At 39.7% G+C, this 14,395-nt stretch overlaps 1 protein-coding gene across 1 annotated transcript in view; it reads right to left on the bottom strand.

Moving 5' to 3' along the window:
- ift80 (intraflagellar transport 80 homolog (Chlamydomonas)) overlaps positions 1–14,395 on the bottom strand; it is a 114,698-nt gene that overhangs the window by 33,774 nt on the left and 66,529 nt on the right. The window contains exon 9 of the mRNA XM_061878111.1: positions 8,853–9,032. Coding sequence (XP_061734095.1) covers positions 8,853–9,032 — 180 coding nt within the window. The remainder of the gene's footprint in view (positions 1–8,852; positions 9,033–14,395) is intronic.

Raw genomic sequence — 14,395 nt, 5'->3', positions numbered from 1 at the left:
GTGTGAAAGTCCAGTCCATAGTGGATCTAACATAATTGTGTGAGAGTCCAGTCCATAGTGGATCTAACATAATAGTGAGAGTCCAGTTCATAGTGGATCTAACATAATAGTGTGAGAGTCCAGTCCATAGTGGATCTAACATAATAGTGAGAGTCCAGTCCATAGTGGATCTAACATAATAGTGAGAGTCCAGTCCATAGTGGATCTAACATAATAGTGTGAGAGTCCAGTCCATAGTGGATCTAACATAATAGTGTGAGAGTCCAGTCCATAGTGGATCTAACATAATAGTGTGAGAGTCCTGTCCATAGTGTATCTAACATAATAGTGAGAGTCCAGTCCATAGTGGATCTAACATAATAGTGTGAGAGTCCTGTCCATAGTGGATCTAATATAATAGTGAGAGTCCAGTCCATAGTGGATCTAACATAATAGTGTGAGAGTCCAGGCCATAGTGGATCTAACATAATAGTGTGAGAGTCCAGTCCATAGTGGATCTAACATATTTGTGTGAGAGTCCAGTCCATAGTGGATCTAACATAATAGTGAGAGTCCAGTTCATAGTGGATCTAACATAATAGTGTGAGAGTCCAGTCCATAGTGGATCTAACATAATAGTGAGAGTCCAGTCCATAGTGGATCTAACATAATAGTGAGAGTCCAGTCCATAGTGGATCTAACATAATAGTGTGAGAGTCCAGTCCATAGTGGATCTAACATAATAGTGTGAGAGTCCAGTCCATAGTGGATCTAACATAATAGTGTGAGAGTCCTGTCCATAGTGTATCTAACATAATAGTGAGAGTCCAGTCCATAGTGGATCTAACATAATAGTGTGAGAGTCCTGTCCATAGTGGATCTAATATAATAGTGAGAGTCCAGTCCATAGTGGATCTAACATAATAGTGTGAGAGTCCAGGCCATAGTGGATCTAACATAATAGTGTGAGAGTCCAGTCCATAGTGGATCTAACATAATAGTGTGAGAGTCCAGGCCATAGTGGATCTAACATAATAATGAGAGTCCAGTCCATAGTGGATCTAACATAATAGTGAGAGTCCAGTCCATAGTGGATCTAACATAATAGTGTGAAAGTCCAGTCCATAGTGGATCTAACATAATAGTGAGAGTCCAGTCCATAGTGGATCTAACATAATAATGAGAGTCCAGTCCATAGTGGATCTAACATAATTGTGTGAGAGTCCAGTCCATAGTGGATCTAACATAATATTGAGAGACCAGTCCATAGTGGATCTAACATAATTGTGTGAGAGTCCAGTCCATAGTGGAACTAACATAATAATGAGAGTCCAGTCCATAGTGGATCTAACATAATAGTGTGAGAGTCCAGTCCATAGTGGATCTAACATAATAGTGAGAGTCCAGTCCATAGTGGATCTAACATAATAGTGAGAGTCCAGTCCATAGTGGATCTAACATAATAGTGTGAGAGTCCAGGCCATAGTGGATCTAACATAATAGTGTGAGAGTCCAGTCCATAGTGGATCTAACATAATAGTGTGAGAGTCCAGGCCATAGTGGATCTAACATAATAATGAGAGTCCAGTCCATAGTGGATCTAACATAATAGTGAGAGTCCAGTCCATAGTGGATCTAACATAATAGTGTGAAAGTCCAGTCCATAGTGGATCTAACATAATAGTGAGAGTCCAGTCCATAGTGGATCTAACATAATAATGAGAGTCCAGTCCATAGTGGATCTAACATAATTGTGTGAGAGTCCAGTCCATAGTGGATCTAACATAATATTGAGAGACCAGTCCATAGTGGATCTAACATAATTGTGTGAGAGTCCAGTCCATAGTGGATCTAACATAATAATGAGAGTCCAGTCCATAGTGGATCTAACAAAATAGTGTGAGAGTCCAGTCCTTAGTGAATCTAACATAATAGTGAGAGTCCAGTCCATAGTGGATCTAACATAATAGTGAGAGTCCAGTCCATAGAGGATCTAACATAATATTGTGAGTCCAGTCCATAGTGGATCTAATATAATAGTGAGAGTCCAGTCCATAGTGGATCTAGCATAATAGCGTGAGTCCAGTCCATAGTGGATCTAGCATAATAGCGTGAGTCCAGTCCATAGTGGATCTAACATAATTGTGTGAGAGTCCAGTCCATAGTTGATCTAACATAATAGTGAAAATATTATGCTAGATCCACTATGGACTGGACGTCCATAGTGGATCTAGCATAATAGTTCCGATTTCTTTTCCACCCGGAAATTCGGTAGAAATTCGGTAGAATGGTTGCCCCCGGAGATTTTCGGGAGTGGCACCGAAATCGGTAGGTTTGGCAAGTATGCCCTACGTCCGTGTTTTTACTGGATACGTACCACTCCATACGGCGGCGTTTTAAAAAGTCTTTAATTTTACTTTTTGAAACCGATACCGGTAATTTCCGACATCACATTTTAAAGCATTTATCGGCCGATAATATCGGCATTCCGATAGATCGGACATATGTAATTTAATTCTAATATTATTTCAAGATATGTTCAGCAGCTTATGTATTTAACGATAAATGCTGCGGATTGCATTTAAGGTTTGTGTTAAAATCAGTTCGATATCTTGCAACAACTTATTTTTTTTAATAAACTGTTTGTTTGTTATTTTCAAAAAGAGTGAGTGTGTGGACGTGGCGGTGAGCCGCCATACATAAATACTTACTCTCTGAATGAATGAAAGGGCCTTTTCCAGCGCCAGGTGAAAGGTGGGCTTATTTTTACAGCTTTACAAATCTTCCTCCTCAGCCTCCTGCCAGCGGGGCCAAATTTACAAGCAACACAAGCAGGAATTAAAGGAAAAAAAACATTTGACTGCAAGGCGGTAAATTTAGCTGTGATTCCCAAACCGCTGGCAGATGTGCTTGTTTAAAGCGGGAGGAGAGGTGGAGGCGGCCGACTAAAAAAAAAAAGTGCCTTCAAGGCTGGAAAAAAAAAAAGCAGGCTCGTTTCTAATGATTGTATCTCTTGTGTGATATGATGATGACCTTCCTTTAAACCGACCGGATAGAGCAGGCGTGTCCAAAGTGCGGCCCGAGGGCCATTTGTGGCCCCCCAGCTAATTTGTTAATGGCCCCCGGCCCATTTAAAAAATAATATGATACAAATTTTAAACATAAAAGAGTGTATTAAAAGAGTAAACAGTGACATGTAACAAGAAAAAGTTGCAATGTTGACATTAATAAGACAAAGCTGCCATGCGGACTGTTATTAACCTGCTGAAGGCTTTAGTGAAGTGAAGTGAATTATATTTATATAGCGCTTTTCTCAAGTGACTCAAAGCGCTTTACATAGTGACACCCAATATCTAAGTTACATTTAAACCAGTGTGGGTGGCACTGGGAGCAGGTGGGTAAAGTGTCTTGCCCAAGGACACAAAGGCAATGACTTTTTTTCCCTTGGCCTCAGTCTGCACCCCCACTCCAGGGCCTAGGCTAAGACCGATTTTTTAATTTTATTTTAATCTTCTATTCCCACCCCCCTTGTTTACCTGTATGTCATCTTTTTTGTAAGGGGCGCTGGAAGCCGGCAGACCCGTCAGCGATCCTGTTCTGTCTCCCTGTAATGTTTGTCTGATCTTGAATGGGATTGTGCTGAAAATTGTAATTTTCCTGAAGGAACTCTCCTGACGGAATAAATAAAGTACTATCTATCTATCTATCTATCTAGGATGGCACAAGCGGGAATCGAACCTGCAACCCTTCCGTTGCTGGCATGCCCACTCTACCAACCGAGCTATGCTACACCAGAACAATTTCACTTTCAAATATTTTGGGGCGGGGGGAAATATAGCATATTTTGTGCGAAACAACGTTTTTTTTCCCAAAAAGGGCATCAAACAATCACAAAGATATGAAAAAAATTATAAAATCTTATAATCAAGAGATCTAAAAGTTACAAAAGTATATAAATATACATTTGGCTTATTTTCAACACTTATTCTTTTTATTTTTTTTATTTTTATGAATTATTGAGCTATTTAGGGGTCCATTTACTTCACGTCAAATATTCCACTTTGAAATTTTTTGGGGGGAAAATGTTGCATAGTTTGTGTTTGCCACATAAATAAGGTTTTTGACATAAAGGCCATAACAGTCCATCTATTTTCTACCGCTTATTCCCTTTTGGGGTCGCGGGGTGCGCTGGCGCCTATCTCAGCTACAATCGGGCGGAAGGCAGGGTACACCCTGGACAAGTCGCCACCTTATCAATCCAATCCAATCCACTTTATTTATATAGCACATTCAAACAACAATAACGTTTCCAAAGTGCTGCACAGCTATGTTAAAAACAATTGTAAAAAATAAATAAATAAAAATAAAAAATAAATAAATAAAATAAAATAAAAAAAGTATATATATATATATATATATATATATATATATATATATATATACTTTATCGAATAAAAAACAAAATTTTAAAAATGGTATAACGACAGACAGACCTAGAAGTTGATCTCGGGATTCAAGCGTTAAATGGAAAAATAATAATTAATGACTTATTTCTAACATTTTTACGACTGAGACCCTTTTGGAGACCGGGGACCAAACTTGAGGAAAGCCATAAAGGTAAAAGAACAACAACTATTGTATTGCTTTTAAAAAGGAAAAATACTACCAAAATGGCCCCCACATACTTTGATTTTTCAGTCTGCGGCCCTCAGTGGAAAAAGTTTGGACACCCCTGGGATAGAGGCAAAACCCAGTAACTCAATTTTGGTCAAATCTGAGCTGATAATAATTTTGGAGTTACTAGGTGATATGCTTTACATTAGTGTATGCGATATTGTAATTTGTTCCGTAAGTAAGCTGTTACGCGCATGGCAGGACCTAGCAACTACCACTTAACCGCGTAGATACAACAGAAAAACCTAGTACCTCAAGGGTATCTCTAGAAGTGAGTTACTAGGTTCTGCTTTTGGACGGGAGAGATTAGGGTTGCAAAATTCCGGGAATATTCAAAATTGGAAACTTTTCATGGGAATGAAAGGGAATAAACATTGGATGCAACATGCTAGATCTCGCAGCGTGATTATTGGCTAAAACAACCTGATTTAATGCAAATTCAGTTGAATTTCAACCCTTCACTGTGCATTCCTCAATCACATGTGCAGTGCATTCTTCCATCACATGCACGGATAATTCCCAGCATGCTTCACACTACAGCAGGGCTATTGAGGCCACACTAGTATTTGAGCCAAGGACTTCATCCAGTCAGGTAAGTGTTGATGAAACTAGGCTGAGCATATTGTGAAATCCCAAAAAGAGGACACATCTAGGTGAACATTCGCCAAAAATACTCCAACTTGCTTTATAAATAATATATTTATTTAAATAAAGCATTTTTTCTCCTCTGTTGACAGCAGTGTTGGCGCTAGGGATTTTCAAAATGGGGTTCCAGGGACCCCATCAAGTCATAAAAATGGGGTCCCACAATACATTTTTTTGGGGTCCCAGTTTTTTTGTAAGCGTTTTGAAAACAAATGATAAAGGTATGCATTATCCTGTTTTATTTCACATTATGTAATGTGTTTTGGAAAAGTTTGTCATAATTCCTACTTCATTCATTACAAGAAATAATATAAAAAGAAAACAAATGTGTATACATATGTAAATGTATTCACTTATAAACATCCATTCACTTTCTTCTTTCCTTCATGGATCTACACTTTACCACTGCTGCTAGTTTTTTCTATGTTGTTATTTAATAAGTTGTAGCTGTATTTATTTCAGCATAAAAGTGTAAAAAGGGTTTTGCTTGGGTCATGAAATGATGACAATGGTGTGCCAGGGCATACATACATTTTATATTTAACGCTTAAATCTCTGGAGTCGACATCAACTTCACATCTATCCCTCATTCTAAAATGTTTTAGTTTTTTATGTTGTTTTTTTGTTTGTTTTACGCCCTTTTTTGTCAAACAAAACAATGTTTTTAATGGTAAACATACCGTATTTTTCGGGCTATAAGTCGCAGTTTTTTTCATAGTTTGGCCGGGGGTGCGACATATACTCCGGAGCGACTTATGTGTGAAATTATTAACACATTACCGTAAAACATCAAATAGTAATATTTATCTCATTCGCGGAAGAGACGAAGAAAATGTCAGCAATCGTCACACACACGTCAACCAATAAGAATTTGGCGTGGGAGGGTCATGGCAGAAGTGCATTGTGGGTCATGGGATGCTAACTGCTATATGCTACTGCCGTAGCTATTAAAATGGATCATTTCATCGTTGGCGGTAACTTATAAAAACTGAGAAGGGCTGAACAAAAATGGCATTGAAAAGGAAATCATATACTGCAGATTACAAGCTGGACGTAGTGAAATATGCAGCAGAAAACGACAAGAGGAAGCGGCGCATACCTTTGGAGTTGGCAGAGTTGTTTAGAAGCGACGTCGAGGAAGAAGATTTCATGGGATTTATCGATTAGGAGTGACAGATTGAACATATAGCATGTTCTATATGTTATAGTTATTTGAATGACTCTTACCATAATATGTTAGGTTAACATAGCAGTTGGTTATTTATGCCTCATATAACGTACACTTATTCAGCCTGTTGTTCACTATTCTTCATTTATTTTAAATTGCATTTCAAATGTCTATTCTTGGTGTTGGGTTTTATCAAATAAATTTCCCCCAAAAATGCGACTTATACTCCAGTGCGACTTATATATGTTTTTTTTTCTTCTTAAAGGTAAGGTAAAATGGCCACTGCCCAGTTAGTTCATACACGTCTTTAAATCTCTGGATTGATGAAGTAATTCCCTTTTTATGTCCCCATACCGTCAGAAGTCCCCTAAAGGTGTGTAAACAGAGCGATGTCCCCATTAAGTAAGCATTGTCAGAATACACACACACACACACACACACACACACACACACACACACACACACACACACACGTTATCATTTCTAATGGGGACCAAGTGTTTATTCAGGACTTGTGGGGACCACCATTTTCTACAGGTTGTGGAGGCATGAAAATATGAGGTAAAATGGCCACTGCCCAGTTAGCTCATACACGTCTTTAAATCTCTGGATTGATGAAGTAATGTGCTGTTCATACTTACTGGGGACCCTGGGGAAAATAATTAATATGTTCCATGGGGACCAAATTTCAATAATTTTGCATAATTCACACAAATCCGTACGTGACTACTGAGGACCATTAAAAAAAAAAAGTTACACTCAAACTAACCAGCAAACATGTTTTATGGGCCAAATCTTAAAAATCACCTAGGCATCTTCAGAATGGATCTGAGTATCATTTAAAAAGGTTTCCCTTTTTATGTCCCCATACCGTCAGAAGTCCCCTAAAGGTGTGTAAACAGAGCGATGTCCCCATTAAGTAAGCATTGCCAGAATACACACACACACACACACACACACACACACACACACACACACACGTTATCATTTCTAATGGGGACCAAGTGTTTGTTCAGGACTTGTGGGGACCACCATTTCTACAGGTTGTGGAGGCATAAAAATATGAGGTAAAACGGCCACTGCCCAGTTAGCTCATACACGTCTTTAAATCTCTGGATTTATGAAGTAATGTGCTGATCATACTTACTGTGGACCCTGGGGAAATTAATTAATATCTGATTAATATCTGACTATCATTTAAAAAGGTTTCCCTTTTTATGTCCACATACCGTCAGAGGTCCCCAAAAGGTGTGTCAACAGAGCGATGTCCCCATTAAGTAAGCATTGCCAGAACACACACACACACGCACGCACGCGCGCGCACGCGCACACACACACACACACACACACACACGTTATCATTTCTAATGGGGACCAAGTGTTTGTTCAGGACTTGTGGGGACCACCCTTTCTACAGGTTGTGGAGGCATAAAAATATGAGGTAAAATGGCCACTGCACAGTTAGGTCATACACGTCTTTAAATCTCTGGATTGATGAAGTAATGTGCTGATCATACTTACTGTGGACCCTGGTGAAAATAATTAATATGTTCCATGGGGAACAATTTTCAATAATTTTGCATAATTCACACAAATCTGTACGTGACTACTGAGAACCATTTTTAAAAAAAACTTCACACTCAAACTAACCAGCAAACATGTTTTATGGGCCAAAGCTTAAAAATCACCTAGGCATCTTCAGAATGGATCTGACGATCATTTAAAAAGGTTTCCCTTTTTATGTCCCCATACCGTCAGAAGTCCCCTAAAGGTGTGTAAACAGAGCGATGTCCCCATTAAGTAAACATTGCCAGAATACACACACACACACACACACACACACGCACACACGCACGCACGCATGCACGCACACACACACACACACGCACAAACACACACACACACACAGCAGGCCTAGACAGGAGGAGGACAGAGTGTAGGTACACAGGACATCGGAGGGTCAAATGTGCGAGAAAATGAGAGCAGCCAGTGTGGACAAACAATGTTGCAACCTGGTGTGGGAACCGCAGGTGCAGAAGCACAAAAGAAGAATCCCTGTGGGATGCAGAAACTGGCGGAGAAATTTTCCGCGCGACGTTCATATTGTTGTTACTCAGCCAGCATTTGTGGGTCTGATGGACCCGTTGCATTTTGTGGCTTTTAATGCCTCACAATCAAACACTTTTATGTTAAAATACTGAACAGTTGGGATAAGGTAAACATCGGTTCAGTATTTTAACATTAAGGTGTTTGATTGTGAGGCATTAAAAGCCACAAAATGCAACAGAGCCATCAGACCCAGAAACGCTGGCTGAGTAACAACAATGTGAACGTTGCTTAAGGGTTAAGTGTCTGTTGACAAGTGTGGGTGTTAAGTGTCAACTACCTGCATGGTTTTCCTCTTGGTTAAAGTGATCATAAAGTTGTTCCACTCCCAGTGTTGCTCCACCACGTTGGCAAAGATGACATGGCCATTCCCGCAGGCCCCGGCCACCTGTGTGCCGTCGGCAGACCAGGCCAGGCTGAACACGCTGCCCGTGTTGGGTTTCTCCAAGGCATAGGACCACTGAAAGCGGAGATGGAACATCACTGTCACTGACGGGCATTTCATGACAACCTTAAGAAGTGTTTCTTTTTGGGAGTGCGTGGAAGCAAACAGAAGAGGCAAGGCAGAATGTGAAGTGTGCTAGAAAAGAATGTCTAGTCGGTCAATCAGCGAGCTGTGATGAACTGTGAGACATTTAAGGAGCACTTGGTCCTGCCAAGCCCAGCAGTGGCTCTTGTAAACATGTGCTCTGCTATCCTCATTTATCACACATGCAGGGAGGAGGAGGATGTGCTGGGGTTCTGACCAACAACACCTTGGAAAGGATCTCATGGTCCAACCTGGGACAGGGATAGTCAGTTCGATAGAGGTGTCACATGACTAAAACAGACAACCGTAATGTGCTTTAAATAGCTAAGCAAACTGACCCCACACCAAACTGAAATCCATGATTCTTAGCTTCTATTGTAAATTGCATTAGCGTTACCTCCGCCAAGCACAACAATAATAAGGCTTTTGATTTTTATTATGATGCCAAAACAATTTGTAGAAGAGTGCCACTAGAATCATGGCTTATTTTTCACCTGCACATATAATCACCATACTGTACCATATGTCAAGAAATCTGCCTACAAAGAACTCCGGCTTATTAGTGATTCCCAGAGCCCAAAGAACGTCTGCGGGCTATAGACCATTTTCTATTGGGCCTCCAGTACTCTGGAATGTTCTAGCAGTAACCGTTAGAGATGCTACCTCAGTAGAAGCATTTAAGTCCCATCTTAAAACTCATTGGAATACTCTAGCTTTTAAATAGGCCCCCCCCTTTTAGACCAGTTGATCTGCCGTTTCTTATCGGCTCTGATCGGCACAGATTCGGTGACCACAGATGAGGTGCTAGCTTTCCACTCAGAGTGGACCACTCATCTGTGCATGATTTGGACGTCTATGTGCTGCTGACCTGTCTCAGCTCAAGATGATCTCCAGCAGGCCCCACTATGGACTGGACTCTTACAATATTATGTTAGATCCACTATGGACTGGACTCTCAAAATTTTATGTTAGATCCACTATGGACTGGACTCTCACACTATTATGTTAGATCCACTATGGACTGGACTCTCACTATTATGTTAGATCCACTATGGACTGGACTCTCACACTATTATGTTAGATCCACTATGGACTGGACTACTACACAATTATGTTAGATCCACTATGGACTGGACTACCACACAATTATGTTAGATCCACTATGGACTGGACTCTCACACTATTATGTTAGATCTACTATGGACTGCACTCCCACACTATTATGTTAGATCTACTATGGACTGGACTCCCACACTATTATGTTAGATCCACTATGGACTGGACTCTCACTATTATGTTAGATCCACTATGGACTAGACTCTCACACTATTATGTTAGATCTACTATGGACTGGACTCTCACTATTATTTTAGATCCACTATGGACTGGACTCTCACACTATTATGTTAGATCTACTATGGACTGGACTCTCACACTATTATGTTAGATCCACTATGGACTGGACTCTCACTATTATGTTAGATCCACTATGGACTGGACTCTTACACTATTATGTTAGATCTACTATGGACTGGACTCTCACTATTATGTTAGATCCACTATGGACTGGACTCTCACACTATTATGTTAGATCCACTATGGACTGGACTCTGACACTATTAAGTTAAATCTACTATGGACTATATTCTCACAATATTATGTTAGATCCACTATGGACTGGACTGTCACACTATTATGTTAGATCCACTATGGACTGGACTGTCACACTATTATGTTAGATCCCACATCTGCGGTCCTTTCCAAGGTTTCTCCTGTTGAGTTTAATTTTTCCTTGCCCTGTGTTGTTTAAAGGAAAAGACTGGAGCACATCATGGAGCACAAAGTCACCTGGATGAAGCTGTGGCAGGCTGAACCACACAGTGTCTGTTCCTTCATTATACTTGCAGTGTGTATATTGTACATATTACATATTATTATGAAGGTGTCTGTTTCTACATTATACTTGCAGTGTGTATATTGTTCATATAACATTTTGTTATGAAAGTGTCTGTTACTACATATATATATATATATACATACATATATATATATATATATATATATATATATATATATATATATATAAAACCAATATATGAAACCAATAAGGAATGTAACTGTCGCAAAAAACCTGATTGCCCTCTCAACGGGGGGTGCTTACAAACATCAGTCGTTTACCAAGCAAAGGTAACACGCAAGGACATTAGCACATCCGACACGTACGTAGGATTAACTGAAGGAGAGTTTAAAGCCAGATGGAATAATCACAAGGCCTCCTTTAGAAACCAGACCTTGCGGAATTCTACAGAACTCAGCAAGCACATTTGGAACCTCAAAGACAATAATGTTGAATATTCAATAACATGGCAAATTCTTGCATCTAGCTCACCTTACAACAGCGGTAATAAAAGATGCAACCTATGCTTAAAAGAGAAACTGTTTATTATATATCATCCAGACCTGTCATCCCTCAACAAGTGCAGTGATATCATTTCAACATGCCGCCACAGACGGAAACACCTCCTAGGTAACACATGAGCCAATCACTACACTCCTACGCCTGCCTGTACCCACCCCCTCTGTGCCCTATACAAACCATTGTATGTGAATGCTTCCATTAAAATCTCCTGATGATTGAGGGAACCCCTCATGAAACAGTTCTGTAGAGATGAAGTAGTCTTGTGATTTTTCCCACACATACATACATATATAAATATATATATATATAAATATATATATATATATATATATATATATATATATAAAACAAAAACCACTACGTAGGTCTCAGTTAGACCTATATTTCATCCACTGACAGCCCCTGGTTAAAATCAACAGGAAGTTTGCTATTCCCGCTTCAATACAAAAGTTGGCTAAAAAATGTTGCTTTTTTTCAAACATGATCTCCTCTGAGGCCGTTTGTTGTTTTTGGCTTCAAATAAACACAGAAGATAGATATATACATGTATATATATATACAAATATATGTATGTTTATATATATATATATATATATATATATATATATATATATATATATATATATATGTATACTTGCAGTGTGTATATTGTACATATTACATATTGTTATGAAGGTGTCTGTTACTACATTATATATGCACATATATATATCAGGGCTGCGAATCTTTGGGTGTCCCACGATTCGATTCAATATCGATTGTTGGGGTCGCGATTCGATTATATATCAATTTTTTCGATTCAATGCGATTCTTGATTCAAAAAGGATATTTTTCCTATTCAAAAGGATTCTGTATTCATTCAATACATAGGATTTCAGCAGGATCTACTCCAGTCTGCTGACATGCTAGCAGAGTAGTAGATTTTTTTTTTAAAGCTTTTATAATTGTAAAGGACAATGTTTTATCAACTGATTGCAATAATGTAAATTTGTTTTAACTATTAAAGGAACCAAAAATATTACTTATTTTATCTTTGTGAAAACATTGGACACAGTGTGTTGTCAAGCTTATGAGATGCCATGCAAGTGTAAGCCACTGTGACACTATTGTTCTTTTTTTGTTATTTTTATAAATGTCTAATGATAATGTCAATGAGGGATTTTTAATCACTGCTATGCTGAAATTATAACTAATATTGATACTGTTGTTGATAATATTCATTTTTGTTTCACTACTTTTGGTTTGTTCTGTGTGGTGTTTGTGTCTCCTCTCAATTGCTCTGTTTATTGCAGTTCTGAGTGTTGCTGGGTCAGGTTTGGTTTTGGAATTGGATTGCATTGTTATGGTATTGCTGCGTAGTGGTTTGTTGGATTGATAAAAAAAAAATGTGTTTTAATAAAAATCGATTTTTTTAAGAATGAGAATCGATTCTGAATCGCACAAAGTATTCGAATCGATTTTTCCCCACACCCCTAAAATTATATATATATATATATATATATATATATATATATATATATATATATATATATATATATATAAATACTTGCAGTGTGTATATTGTACATATTACATATTGTTATAAAGGTGTCTGTTCCTCCATTATACTTGCAGTGTGTATTAAAACGTTGATGTGGAGTTTTGAAGTTGTTTAAAAGGACTGTGAAGGCTACGGAGCGGTTTAGCTCGGTTGGTAGAGTGGCCGTGCCAGCAACTTGAGGGTTGCAGGTTCGATTCCTGCTTCTGCGAACCTAAATGATAAATGATAAATGGGTTGTACTTGTATAGTGCTTTTCTACCTTCAAGGTACTCAAAGCGCTTTGACACTACTTCCACATTTACCCATTCACACACACATTCACACACCGATGGGGGGAGCTGCCATACAAGGCGCTAACCAGCACCCATCAGGAGCAAGGGTGAAGTGTCTTGCTCAAGACACAACGGACGTGACGAGGTTGGTACTAGGTGGGATTTGAACCAGGGACCCTCGGGTTGCGCACGGCCACTCTGCCACTGCGCCACGCCGTCCCTGAAAGTCGGAGGGGTGTGGCGACCGCCAGTGTCTTCGATGGAAGCCACGTTTCTCGACGAGGCAAAGCAGTCAGGCTCAGATCCCCCCCCCCCCCTCCGCCACATTGTAAGCATCTGACGGTCGAGGGCGGCTTTGGTGGGTTTGGAGAAACTTGTAGAGTAGAACTTGCGGTTTTGGATGTTTGCTGTTTTTCCTTGCATGCAGCTTGTTTGGGGAACCTAGTCACTGCCGTTGTGTCCTTGGGCAAGACACTTTACCCACCTGCTCCCAGTGCCACCCACACTGGTTTGAATGTAACTTAGATATTGGTTTTCCATCCATCCATTTTCTACCGCTTATTCCCTTTTGGGGTCGCGGGGGGCGCTGGCGCCTATCTCAGCTACAACCGGGCGGAAGGCGGGGTACACCCTGGACAAGTCGCCATCTCATCGCAGTTAGATATTGGGTTTCACTATGTAAAGCGCTTTGAGTCACTAGAGATAAAGCGCTATATAAATATAATTCACTTCACTTCACTACAATCAATCAATCATCAATCAATGTTTACTTATATAGCCCTAAATCACTAGTGTCTCAAAGGGCTGCACAAACCACCACGACATCCTCGGTAGGCCCACATAAGGGCAAGGAAAACTCACACCCAGTGGGACGTCGGTGACAATGATGACTATGAGAACCTTGGGGAGGAGGAAAGCAATGGATATCGAGCGGGTCTAACATGATACTGTGAAAGTTCAATCTATAATGGATCCAACACAGTCGCGAGAGTCCAGTCCAAAGCGGATCCAACACAGCAGCGAGAGTCCCGTTCACAGCGGAGCCAGCAGGAAACCATCCCAA

This window comes from Nerophis ophidion, linkage group LG18 (assembly GCF_033978795.1).
Source record: "Nerophis ophidion isolate RoL-2023_Sa linkage group LG18, RoL_Noph_v1.0, whole genome shotgun sequence".
Lineage (NCBI taxonomy): Eukaryota > Metazoa > Chordata > Actinopteri > Syngnathiformes > Syngnathidae > Nerophis > Nerophis ophidion.
This window is presented reverse-complemented; position numbering and strand designations above follow the sequence as displayed.